Source organism: Gasterosteus aculeatus, chromosome 4 (assembly GCF_964276395.1).
Source record: "Gasterosteus aculeatus chromosome 4, fGasAcu3.hap1.1, whole genome shotgun sequence".
NCBI lineage: Eukaryota > Metazoa > Chordata > Actinopteri > Perciformes > Gasterosteidae > Gasterosteus > Gasterosteus aculeatus.
Genome location: NC_135691.1, coordinates 12,790,723 through 12,804,595, shown reverse-complemented (window position 1 = coordinate 12,804,595; position 13,873 = coordinate 12,790,723). Strand labels below are relative to the sequence as shown.

The following is a 13,873-nucleotide window of genomic DNA, read 5'->3' as shown; positions in this document are numbered from 1 at the left end:
CCACCATTTTGAATCTCAGCCCATTGGTTTCTTCCTTTTTTCTATTTTCTCTTCTTCTTTTTCATATCTTATCTTCCCTTTTTTATTTTTCTCTCTTCCTTCCTTTCTTTTGATCTTTCTTTCTTCTGGTCTGTCTTTGTCTGTCTCTCCCTCTCTCTCTTTCTTACTCTTTGCCCTCCCATCCTGCCTCATTCTCACCACTCTCACCGCTTGGGGGAGTGTAGGGAGAGGGTGGTGAGGGGGGGGGGGGCAGTGAGTTGGACAGAGATGGAGGAAAGGCGGGAGAGAAACAGGGAGAGACAGGGGAGAGTCTGTGAGAGAAAGCGATACAAAGTGAGGGGAAGGCGAGAAGCTACACGGTACAAGGGGGGAGCAGGAGTGAAAATGAGAGAGAGTTTCTTGTCTTGTCTCTCAGCTCTAGCTAGCCAGCCAGTAATTCAGTCTATTCCTCAAACAGAGGCTTTTTTCTTTGCTCTGCCCTTTTGGATGTGCTTTATCTGGCTGCAGTGTCGCCCCAGCTGGGTATCAATTACTGGATGGGGGATAAAATAAACAACATCTTCCCAAAACCTAAAACACAAACGGAACTGCCTACAATGCTACGGCAAGACTATGCAAATACATTGCTGGACAGAGATTGGCCTTTGTAAAAAAGGAGGCCCCTGATAGCATTGTGTAATTAGCCGGTGCGTTTTTCCTTTCACTGTCAAGCTAGATTAGCCTTATCCCCGGTTAGGAGATGTGTCAGAGTACCTCTCTCTTTATCCTCCCTGATGGCTTCCTGCGTGTCTGTATTGGAAAGTGTGTCCGCCTCCTGGCAGGCAAAGCCAAATACGGCCCTAATAGTTTGGTTTAGGATAAACAATCTAGCCACATCACCAGCTGAGATGGCCAATTACTATAATAGAGTTGGGTTGACACAATGACCGGACGTTCATTTCTATCTCAAAGCAGCAGATATGAAAAAACATCGCCACAACTTCCACGAGCAGGTAGTAGCAGACTGCATCCAACGGCTGGTATCTGAGAGGCGATCGTCAGCTTGTCTGTTTGTGGCCACCATGCGCTGTATCTGCTGTATCTGAATCTGAGCTGACCCTTGAGTGGACTGGGTGGACCACAATGTGAATGTGTTAATGATGGCCGCTCTTGCAGACATACGAGACACCGGGGCAAAGCCTGTGATGGTCTACATCCACGGAGGGTCCTACATGGAGGGGACGGGCAACATGATCGACGGGAGCGTCCTGGCCAGCTACGGAAATGTCATCGTTATCACTCTCAACTACCGCGTCGGTGTCCTCGGTAAGCATCTTTTCCTGTCTTTTTACTTCAACCTCCTCCTTCAAGGACATTTTTCTGGGCCATCTTTGTAGGGCAGCTAGGTGTGATTAGCACCGCTGATTGCCACATGCACTCCGAACAAGGCTGAGGGGAAAACACACAGCGCTGCAAACATGGACGGGTTCCTGTGCTTCTTGTTGATGTGGCGCTTGTGTATCAAAATCAAAATAATTGAGAGTTTGGAATGCGGGTTCGTTGTTGTGACTGGGGTTTAGAATAAATTAGGAAATTATTGTAATGAGGTTGAAAAAAATGATGAGATGGGCGTGATGCTGGAGAGATAGAAGAGGGGCAGAGAGTCTGTTAGAGAGAACGAGGGCTTCTCTCTCTGAGTTGCAGTTGGTTGCAGATTGACTCACACAGCTGAATCCTCTTTCAGGATTGTGTGTGTTTGTGTGAGTGTGCACGTGTGTGAGAGAGAAAAGACTGGAGAGGGAGAGAAAGAGAGAGAGAGAGTGCAAAAGAAAAGAAGAGTGAGCTCCATGGAAACAGCTGCAGCAACACAAAATGGAGTTTGTTAGAACACTACCCAAGCTTTGTAGTGTTTCCATCTATCTCTTTGCCTCCTCACAATTTATTTATTTCTTTCATTGGGGGTGGTTGTGTTCTGAGTACAAACACTTTGGATGCAGGATACAATTTCTCTGAGTGGTTGTCTGCATTGGTGGAGAATATTGCCTCAGATGTGGACGTTCACTGACTGCTTTTAATATAAAGGATATTGCATTGTGTCTATACGTGGTGATATTTCATCTTTATTCAAAAGTTACATATATTGCTTTTGTATTCACTGGTGTGCTAAGAATATTTAAAGCAGCAGGTCGGCAACACTGACTCAAACACACAACCGGGTCCGTGGTCATGTTCCATCTTCCAGGCCTCTTATTTTTCATGTTTTACATTAAATAGATTTCATTTTTCAGACCTCTAAAATATATATGAAATGAAACAATTAACTAGACACCGTTTTCTTTAAAGGGTAAACAGGCAAAACGAAACAGAGGTACTTTGAGTACACATGCTCATTGGTAGGATCAGTGAATTTATGAAATTGAACTTTTGCGGAATATGGTGATAACAAGAGAAATATTGAATATGACCAGCCTCATCCTTCAAGGAGCACAGCCTTGCTGCATGTTGAGAGCAAGAGGGTGACTGTGGAGAGGTGCCTCTTTACCCTTCAGGCCATTGAGATGACTGGTGTGGTTGACTCACGCAGGCACGACTTAATTAATCTTGAGACGCTCTTTTTGATGGAGATGAGAGCGCTGCATTCTATCGATTTTGCCATCAGGATCGCTCGCCTTAAATGCGCACGATTTTCCCTGTTTCCCATCACTTTCGAGCAGTATCACTTTGAGCGTGGCAATCAGGCTTCAGGGCGGTAAGGTCGTCCGAGTACCGGCCGGGCGTGCCGCCACGTGCCGCTGCTGCTGTTGGTTTAGCTGAGCACGTAAGCCAAAAACACATCCATGATCATATTTCTTTCATGGCACTTCAATTATGAGTCAGATGTTTCTTCTCTCGTTGCCACATTTCACTAAATGTCATTCTACATGCATGCACACAAACCCCTCCAACCGCCACATGCAAGCGCTCTGGGCATGTGGACATCTGCACACACACACACACACACGATGGATGCAGTTGTCTCAGACACATGCACGGACAGAGACATATGTGCAGTCCACAAAGGGGCTCCCTTGGTTAACCTCCCCAGCAGCCATTCTGAGAAATGAGCAAAGAAGTGATGCATGTAGCTGAACGATAATGTCCATCGCTGAAGCATGGCCCGATAATCTCCCCATGGTACGGCTTTAAACTGTTATTACAGACACACTCGTATAAACCAAATAAAACCAAGGCCAGAGAGACATCTCACCATGATGGGCCAATTAACCCAAAGCTGTCTGAAGACTTTCGGTGCTAAACTGTGAATTGCAATGAGCGGAACATGAAGACGTGTAATTACACGTCTTCATTTTATTTTTGTTTGCAGTTTCTTATTGAACCCCCACTGCCGCTAACAGTTTTGCCGTTAATCTAGTCTAGACATGCGTTAAGTGGAGTAGATTAGTGGTTTGTGTTCGACACTTGCATTAGCCACTGCACAGTGTATCGTTGGGTCATCTGACAGCTAGAAGAGAGCAAATACTCCACTTCTTCTTCTTCTGAAGGACTGTGCAGCAGGGCTCCCTTCATTTGTGTATTAGAAGAAAAGGAAAGTCAGGGCTTTAGATTCCACACTGGGTGACACGGTCTTGTGTAGAAATGCTGAATAAATAAATGAATATTAATGAAAAAATGGACGCCCTTTTAATTAGGCTGCTTAGAGGGATGAGGGAATAATGAAGGCTGAGAGAATTAGACAAGATAATGAGTTTAAAGTGAAAACAGACAAGGCAACGAAGTACGCTTTCTGACACTAATATACCTCTCCCACAGTCCCTGGGCAATCTGAATACGGCATTAATAATGCAGTAAATACCGTAGTTGGAAATGAACACACAATAATCTGAATAATAATTCATTTCTCAGAAACAATAGGCCCAGTTATGTAACGACATCCTTGACTTCACAACGGATCTGAAAGCATTCGTTAATACGAAGAACAAAGAAATTCTCACCAGCAACAAATTGGACCAAAACAAAAAAAGGTCACTGATAAATGATTTATTTATCTGTCGCATTAGCGGGAATTTGACATTTTTGCAGCAACACTATTGCTGGCTCAGCAGGGCTTTTCAACATTTCCAATAGCCAGGTCGCAGTGGATCTCATCTCTGATTTCGGTTTTCCCTGACACGTGCATGGTGGCTTTACCACGTAGAGTGAAACTAACCCACCAGCAGAGAGGAAAAAAAATGCGAGGAGACGGGAGAAATACTGTGGAAAGCAGAGGTAACGTAGTGGACTGAAACTGTATTCTAAGACTCTCGGCCACTCACAGTTCCAATTAGAGACGAGTCCACTAAGATCCCAGTGCTGTTTTATCTCCCCCCCCGTAGCGTGTAGCCCTACGCTGCTGTACTGGTAATTATTGCTTCAAAGGATGGACCCCCCAATCCTCCCCAGGCCCCATTTGGAAACTTTCACATGTGAACCTTTCACTACTTAGATGAATGAGACTTGATATCATGTTTAATATTTTACTACTATTAACCCACCGCAGTGTGATTGTCTCTCTTGACGCGGTCCTGTTAGGACTCGTCACACTACCAAAGAGAAACAGCGTTTGGGGTTTTCTGCTCATTGATCTGCATGTGTGTGTATGTGAGAAAGAGAGAGAGAGACATTGTGCGTCCGTCTCAAAGTGTGTGACTTTTCTACCCCCCATGTGTGTGTCTGTGTCGTGTGCATGTGCATGTGTGCGTAGTTGCCGCGCCTCTCTAATGGTGTGTAATGAGTCCCAGTCAGAGGGGAGTATCTTGTATCACTGCTCTTACAAATATAATTACTCACTGGCTCTCCGGAGCTTGTCAATTTCCCAGTCCATTTCGTGGGAAGGGAGGGTAAAGGGGGGGGGGGGGGGAGGGGGGGTACTTAATTACTAGTTTTCAAATGCATTAAAAATGAACAAAGGCTGCCTCTCTTACTCAAAACTCAAGGTGAGATTTTTTTCCCGCTAGAAGAGGAGAATGGTCAAGTACAGTTTGCACTTGTGGAGAGTTTCTGCCCTCGACCTTTGATGTCTATCTCCCATATCTGTTTGACCGCAGCCATTTTATGGCGGCACCATCGCGCAGCCGTGGACTGTCCCCCCAAGAGTTTCTCGGTTTTAGATCCAATCAAAAATAACCACAGCCTACTCTCCGGGTGTATGTGGAAGCAACGCTGAAACAGCCGCCCAGGTGTTGTAGCATTGATTTGTTCAGTTGCCAGAGTAATTCTGTGTGTGTGTGGTGAGTGACTCTGACTTTCTTTCCTGTTTCCTCTCCCAAACTAAAGATGGGGACTGTTGGTAATTCAGCCTGGGATTTGGGGAGGAGCAGAGGATGTGCTTGGCTATGTGTGAGCAGTATTGCCGAGCAAAAGATAGACTTTCCGACTAGTTTGTAGTTGTTTTTCACTTACTGAAGAATTGCTGCGAGGTCCACTGAGAGCTGAAGAGCGTTGTGTGCTCACGGCCTCCTGACCCAAATGCTGCAGTCTGCTGGATGGTGGTTAGCTAGTATTAGTACAGGAGGACTCCATGTCTGAAGTTTGGAACGATTGGCCCCATTTATACATGCCACTTTCATCTGTCTTACCCGGATTAAGTCCAAATGTTCCATTTACACTTAGCCACATACAGCACATCCGTCTCGGTTGGCCAGATCTCGTTGCACTCCTGTGTTTTTTCCAAGCAACGGGCAATTCAGGATTTGCCCTCCTCCAGTGCATAAGGAGATGTAATGCACCTGAAATTCCTAAAATGACAGAAAAGGAATAACGTGCTCTTTAGAAGTTCAAACCACACCCTTTTGAATGTAGGAGGTCTTCACATTTAGTCGACAAAACACGCGGAATAAGTGAAGAGGTTGTTGTGGTGTATTCTTCTCTAATGCAAAATGCTCCTGGCCCCACAATGTTAGTGTGTCATTAGATTCATAAAAATGAGCCTGGATGCTTTTTAATTTCTACTACAAGATAAAATGCAGTATATATTTTGTTTGGGTTGCTCTAATATGTCACGTTGGTTGTCTCGGTTATCCCAAAAAAGTGTCCCGTGAGTTACTGCGAATAAAGTTCAGCATGACAACCTCCCGTGTAGTTTGGGTGAATCCACTTAAAATAAAGAGGCTCCCCGGGTAAGTGTTCCCAATCACAGTCTTTTCCGCTATCATCTGATATATGAGCTTGGCGCCGAGCAGAGGAATTCTCAAACAGTAGGTGGAAGAAAAAAGCAAAGGCAGAGTGAGTTCTCTTTGTCTTCTCTTACCAGGAAGAGAGCTGAGATGGATATTTACTTGTTCTCATTGCCATTTGGATGAATTCATCCAAATTAAGCAGAGAACAAAAACATTTATTCATCCTATTAATATCAGGGAGTGAGGGATTGAAGTAATGGTTTTCATGCTCCAGTCTGCAGCCGCTTGTTGATGTTGCTCTCCTACAAATCCCTGCCAGGAAATTAACTCTTAAGCCGCTCTTGCCAGCCACACTGCAACAAACGTCTGGCTCTGCAAGACAGGGCCCAGATGGGGCCTATTGTTTGTCATCGCTTGGCTTTTAGCCGTCCCGCAAGACGATGTTTGCTTTCTTGCTTCAAACTGTTGGATGAGTATTGATTAATAAAGTAGGAATACAAAGAGGTATGACTCAGTTCATTTTTTCGATTAATGCTAAACGGTACTTACGCAGAAGAGACTAAAACATTCTTCATCTAGGATGCTTTCAAAAATATGTAGGGTGTGTGTTCATCAACTTTTCATGATTCTTTTTTTATTTCAGTTTTTGCACTTTATAATAATCATTCCATTTTTAAATCCTCTATGAAATAAGTTCTCAGTTGCGGTCATTGCACTGCGCTTTGATTGTCTCACGAAGCAATCTGCAGCACATCCAGAGAGTGTTTAATTTCAAATACCAGAGACCTCCCTGATTGAAAGAATTCAGTCGGTTGTTGAGGGAGGGGAACCAATCAAGGCTAATTGTGTTTTGGCACACTAATGGGAAAGTCCAAAATGCAGAACCTCCAACCGGGTTTCTCACAGCATTGCTTTTAATGCAGTATGTTTTAATGCCATACAGACATGAAACAATATAACTAGGCATTTAGAAACTTAACAACTTATAGGTGCTGATGTTTAAGCAATAGCCATTCAATGATTTACCGTCCATGACAACCTCACTACAGTTTTAAGTGCAAGTGGCATAGTCACCCGTTCTATTCTCTGCGTGACCATGTTTTTATTTAAGAGACCGTCTTCATTCCTTTTGGAGAGACTGTGTGTGTGTGCTCTAACTTAAATTATCACAATGAAAGTGTCAATCTGAAAGTTTTCATTTAGATAATAGCCTATAATGCAGAGGAAGAAAGACAAACTGGATTAACATTACGGACCAATGATGAAAATATTTTAATATTTAGGTTTTTGCATCTTTGTCTCTGTGGCGACATTCTTGTAAAAAAAAGAAATATTACAGTTTCTCTCTGTTGTATATACACAGAAAAAATTATGTCAATGCACAAAAAAAGCACCTAAGCATGTAATTCCGGTGAAAGCCAATACTCCGGGCTGCTAAACTTTAATAAAATTCTATTGTTTTCACCCAAATTAACCTTGACTAAAATACGGCTCACCCGCATTATTCCATAGACCTAGAGCTTTATAGAAATGTTAGATTTTATGGCTTTTAAACAGCCTGTTAACACATCACTTGACAATCCTGGAAACATCTTAGATTTCTTTATGCAGTATATAAATCATCCTAACATAAGTTAACCTTCAGTCATTCATTCGTTTTTACTGTATGTTTAGTATTTTTGATCATTCTCTCAAAGCATCACAGATTTTGGAAAAAAAAAAGAATTGGGTAAAAAAACACCAACATGCACAGTGCCAGACTGCTTCTTAGTACAAAAATTCTCTAGTAGTAAAACTTACCACGAACCACAATGTTGTCACAGAAATACATTTTTAAGTAAAAATAAGAAAATTCCTCAGAGCAAATAGGGACCAGGGCTACACGACAACCAAAAATGAGCAGTTATGGTGCTGCTTGATCCGGACAAAATAGAATAACTAATAATTGGTTCAAGGGCTCAGTGGAAGGAAACTGGCTGTCAACATGAATGCACCAGGTCTCAACCCGCGCCAAGAAGCAAGGAATCTGGGATTGATTTTTGACTCTAATTTTGACATCAAGGGTCACGTGTGAGACTGCCTGACAGTTGCAACGCTGTCCTTTCTGGTCAGTCCACCAAAAGACCGCTATAAGGCAGCCAATTGGTTAATAATCCAAAAGTATTTTGCCCTTTTCTGTTAATTTTACTGGTTCCTTGATAAATAAATTGGTAAATTAACAGTAAATTAATTAAACTGTTGATTTGTTATGTAATAGACCTGCTGTTACCCATATGAGCAGCAGGCACAAATGCAAAACAAGACGTTAAAAATTTGGATGGTGGATCCGTTTAAAATAAATTCTGTCAAAACAAAGATCTAGATATCTAATACTATGTGTTTTTCCACGAAAAATGTGTATCATTGGCTCTTTTTTGCTCACAGCTGTGCATAATTAATTTGCTTCTATTTACCCATTGGCTAGATGTGCTAAAACAATTAAACTTACTAAATTTGAAGGGAGATGTGGGCAAGGTGAGTCAGAAAAAAAATAGTCTGTTAGAATTATTCTTTTCTTCACCTTTGATTGCTCAGAAACAAGTGTTAAGACTGATTTTTATCAATATTGACTCAATTCCAACTTTGACATCGTCAGCTCAACCCCGCTGCTGAAGGACGTAATGATTAATTACTTTTTCCATTTTATATTACGATGAGGCGTGTGTTATCTTGAGCGGCTGATATATAAAATATACTTTTTGAACCACCTGCTTTCAGAATCATCATAGCAGCGTTGTGTAGAAATGTTCTACAATGAAAAATAAATCCCCCCTCACTATTGTGACTGGATTGCTGATGCATTTTTGATGATAATTTGTCCTTCTTTTTTTATATCCTACAACAAATGGAACCAGGAACAAAGCTCATTAAATTTCATAAGCATGACATTTTAGAAAACTGTGACATTAAGAAATCAATTTATACGGTACAGTAGTGATTTCCACTGTGCAAAACAAGCTTTGTCGTGGCACTGGCCTGAGATGAAAACATCTTTAGATTATCGCAGTACTTCCAACCAAATAGCACATATGCATAACACAGACATCAGAGAGCTCCCCCGACCATTTGCTTTCATCTGGTCAAGGGGTCTCATGCAGCATCTCCTGTTAGAACGGAGCACTTCACCCAATATGAAGTGCACAGATGCGACGGTGCTTCACTGAAAGAAAATGTCAACCCTGTGTCAGTGTTTGTGGTTTGAGACGCTTTATTGATGGATGTTTGACCTTTTACTGCTGGGGATGGAAGATGTTTCTTGTGAGCCTTTCTTTTGCGTAATAAAACCTTAACAAACATTTTTATTATTCAATCTAGTGGCACGCAAATAGATTGTTGTGGCAGACGTAACAGAAAGAAGTCTTATATCTACTGAGCATCTATCTGCCTTGCAGGGATATGAAATGGTTCAGCAACAAAATATTGGCATTTCTATTTTCACACCAGCAAACTATGACCTAATACTAATTCAGGGGTAGAGCTGCAATTTCCAGGTTTGACCCTTTGTGCCTAAAGTTGTACATATTTTCAAGTGGTCCTTAAATCGAGTGTCTTTGAGTGTGACTCATAAGAAGGACTCAATAGCCAATTCCTAATGCAATCCATGCACAGCGGCAGGTGTTGCCAATGTAGTGATTAAGCAATTTTTTTCCCTTTGTTGTTTTTTTTGTGGCAGAGGGTATTTACTTTTTTGAATCCCTGGTTTTTCTGCACCTTTGCTTTCAAAGCCAGATGCCCTTTTAATAGCCACACCACTAAATCCCAAAATGTATTCACACCAACAGGGGCTGTTGTGTGCGCTGCTATACTTGGTGGTGTTTAGGCTGGTTTGTGGCCAAGCAATTGCCAAATGACCTTGGTTTCCAATGGAAGGTCACCTCAGCCTTTTAATGCCTTGTTGCATAGCACATCAGCTTTATGACATCAACAGCATTTAATGCGTGGCTGTTATAATTGATGCGTCATCGTACTCATACAAAACAACTTAAACACTGAAAGTTTTAAATGGATCCGGTTGTAGCACTAAATCATGCAAAACCAAGAACAACCCAAATAGTACATTGAGGGCTTATAATGCAACAGTAGAAAATAAGCATTGCCGTTTCTCCACTGAGATATCAACCTACATATGATCGTACGAGGTCTTTAAACAAATACCTGTTAGACGATGACACAAGTGAGATGTATTGTATACCCAAAGGTGAATATTTGTATTTCTGAGACTTTTTTAACTTTAGTCTATTCCCATCTTGCATTGGGCTTCTTGTTTATGGCGCCAGAAAGATCTATCAGTGGTGATTCAGTGCTTGAATGCTTTGTTTTGCTTTATTCTCGGCCCTAGGAGGGAGTATGGGGCTTCTAATAGCAGCCCTGCTTTTCTTCTTAGTGCATTTGTCCTTGAGGGAGTTTTAACTTCACAACCCCCCCCCCCCAACACAAACACACACACAGGCGCCTCTTCTTTCTCAGGGTAAAATACGTACATGTACCAACCTTATCGAATGGAAACCAGCATGTAACCCTTGCAGATGAGCCCAGTGCGGCATGTTTCATCATTCAGAGGAGGACAAAAAAGTATTGAATTTAAAACTCTCCTTTTCAGATTATTTCCTCCTTCTCAGCAGCATCGTTTCGGGCAGAAGAGGGAGAAGGGGGGGATAGAGGGCGAGAACATTTACACAAGTACAATTGGTCCACCATCAGGAGTGTCCTGAGACAGGAACGATGTGTGTAAGAAGATATATACTGGTGAGACAGGTGGAGGTATTTGCTTCTCGTCTTGTCAAGGCATTAATCATAGCGGCGGCCATGCCGAACCGCCAAGGTCAGCATACCTTGCACGTGTGGCAGGCACACAGCACTGCAGAGCACTCACAGAAGTGAGGAGTGGGGTGTTGAATTGACAACAGGTCGTCCTAGAAGAAAGGGGAGGAGGACATAGTTTAGGATTAGTGAAGGTGCCAATTGAGGTGGTGGGAGAGGAGATGTTTTCAGATAATGGAATGGAGTGGGCAGCGCTATTGGGGAGTGGGAGCAAAATAACAGCATTCAATGATGCACTTGCACAGTGGTTGGAGGTTTGGGAGGGACGGTGCTTGAGCGAGGTCTGGCCACAATGCTTTATCACACCTCTCCAGTGGGAGTATTATTAGAACAGGACAGAGGTGAGAATTAATGCACGTTTAGGAAGAATTGTGACTGCTGGGAGCTTTGTGAGCGCTACCAGATGATAAAGGTGCTGCTAATGTTGGAGAATCCAGGCCAGATATCCACATTAGTGCTTACACGTAATACAAAGTATCCACGGAAGGACCATACTCAGCAAATACAGTAGTTGCAATATTTCCTTCTCTTATTGTATAGGGATATATATGGTTTTGAATGTACCATAACCCCCATAATTTCTATTAAACTGGCAATGAAGAAACTATAGTAATTTCCTCAGCGGTGCGAACAAGAGGTGCTCTTCATCTTTACATTCTGAAGCGAACTGAGACATGGCTGCGGCTCAATTTAGTCCAGCTTCATCTCTGCCAGTATTTTGGAGCCTTGATTGGTATATAACTGATCCAAGTAGGATTTTCCCACCATCTCCTTTACCAGTCTATTCCTTTTCAACCCCAGGAATGAGGGAAATGTAGAGAATTAGAACACACTGGAAGGGCTTTGTTGTGTTAAGCCAGTGTACAAGGAATTTTTCAGGCCCTCTGCTTATGTAACTTTTGTAGTCAATTCAGGTACAGGGAGCGCTGTATCTGCCTGCAGGCATCATTGTATGCCTGATTAGTTGTTCTTTTTTTGTGTAAAGAAACTAAATCTGACTGTTTTTTTTCAAGGTTAGTACTGTTCCTCTGGGAATAAACCCGCCGTCATGGTCTAATGTGCAAAACTATGAGGGTGCGGTGGCTGACTGGGAGACTTAGAATAAGACAGAAAAAACGCATCATTAACCGTGACACCACAAATAACACATTTAACTTCCAATAAGTGTATGTTAGGTGTCAAATTATGAGGCTGATCAGTCATGGTAAATATTAAGCATCAATCTCCTGCAGCGGCATCCCTGTCCATCAGAGTGAAGCGGTCATGACATCCTCTGATTTAACTTAAGGTAGAGTAGGCTACACTGTGCTCAACACAATCTGAATGAAGGGAACGCACCACATTCCTAGTTTCTGACTTTAAACAACCTTGATGTGTCTTTTCTTTGCTCATATTCCCACGGAATTGGCATTCGCTGAAAAAGGGAACTCAACTTAATCAAGGAACTTTCTGGAGTGGAGGGTGCACAGCTTTCTCCAAGACGCAGTGACTTTGATTTGTAACAACAAGTTATGTATAATGAGCTTTGCGGAGGGGAAAAAAAGGATCAGGCTTTTCAATTGAGGTAAATGTTAAGCATCAGTCTCCTGCTGCGGCATCCCCGTCCATCAGAGCGTGAGTCAAGGAACACCCACAGCCCCGTTTATAATTATTATTATTATGAATAATTGTGCAGTCAAAAGATTACAAAAGAATATGTATATACATATTCATAAAACACTGACTGCCCATTTTCTGCATAGTAGAAAACCGGAATCTCGTCCTGACTGAATGACCTCCCTTTTGGTGCTTCATGTCCAGAATTCCAAATGGCTCATTGTTGTGGCCGAGGATTGATTTGTTTGGATTTTAATGTAAAATAGAAGAGGAACAGCAACAACCAAAGAAACAGCAGCCAAATGAAACAGCGGCCAGAATCACAGTGTGTGGATAAACGGGGGGGAAATCATGAGAAACAAAGTGAAATGCGATATTGACATGCAAAAGGAATCAGGTCCCACAGAGAAAGCTTGAGCATCGCAAGTGATGAATGAATAGACAGACGTAGACATCGTTTAAAAATTGAAAATATGAACTATTAGCAATGCATACATGTTCTTCTTCTTTAAGCCTTTGTCTCTCAATTTTGTTATAAGTATCATAGGATGATTTGTTTCTCAAGGGTTTGTTTCACCAGCAAAATACCTAAAAAAGGGTTCATAACAAATATAATTTGTCAATGTGTCACAGTCACACTAAGATTGTGATGGTTGTTACATTATGAACCAGATATTCCATCTTGGATTAAAACTATAGAATAAAATATAACAGCAAAATGTAATTAAATTGAAATCAACAAGGAAGAGAGACCAAATGATTTCCTTCAGACCTCCTACTGTTGGATGTTTTTATTTTTATTTTACAATGTAAAGGCTGTTTTAACCCGCGCGCAGGCTGCTTAATCAACAGAAGGGCTTAATTGAGATTAGTCCTCCGAACAGGAAGAGGCCTTGTTCCTCGCAGGGTAAAGAAGTTCAAGAGATTGTTGTAAATATCACGCGGGACTGATGTGAGCGAATGGCAGTTTTCTCATGAATAATAGAAGCAAAATGTGTTGGTAAATCCTGAATGTCTTGTTGGAGTTGTGTGGCTTCAGGTGTTAGCTGACATTCTCTCCGTGCATCTGCCTGTCAAAGCGATGCTCGCCCTCTGGAGCGCCGTCTCTCTCTCTCTCTCTCTCTCTCTCTCTCTCTCTCTCTCTCTTGCTCAACCTTTTCAATAGCTGCACTTGAATATCCTGCTGCTCTTAAAATGGGTTATAACAAAAATCCACCTCGCTAGCTTTGTACCAAGCTTCCCCCCTCATTATATTTCGCGATATCGTCTGTAACTTTTTTGTT

At 42.2% G+C, this 13,873-nt stretch overlaps 1 protein-coding gene across 3 annotated transcripts in view; it reads left to right on the top strand.

The window, feature by feature from the left end:
• nlgn3a (neuroligin 3a) overlaps positions 1-13,873 on the top strand; it is a 113,182-nt gene that overhangs the window by 39,943 nt on the left and 59,366 nt on the right. For all 3 annotated transcript variants that reach the window (XM_040172497.2, XM_040172498.2, NM_001267668.1), the window contains 1 exon segment: positions 1,156-1,305. In XM_040172497.2, the coding sequence (XP_040028431.2) occupies positions 1,156-1,305 (150 nt within the window).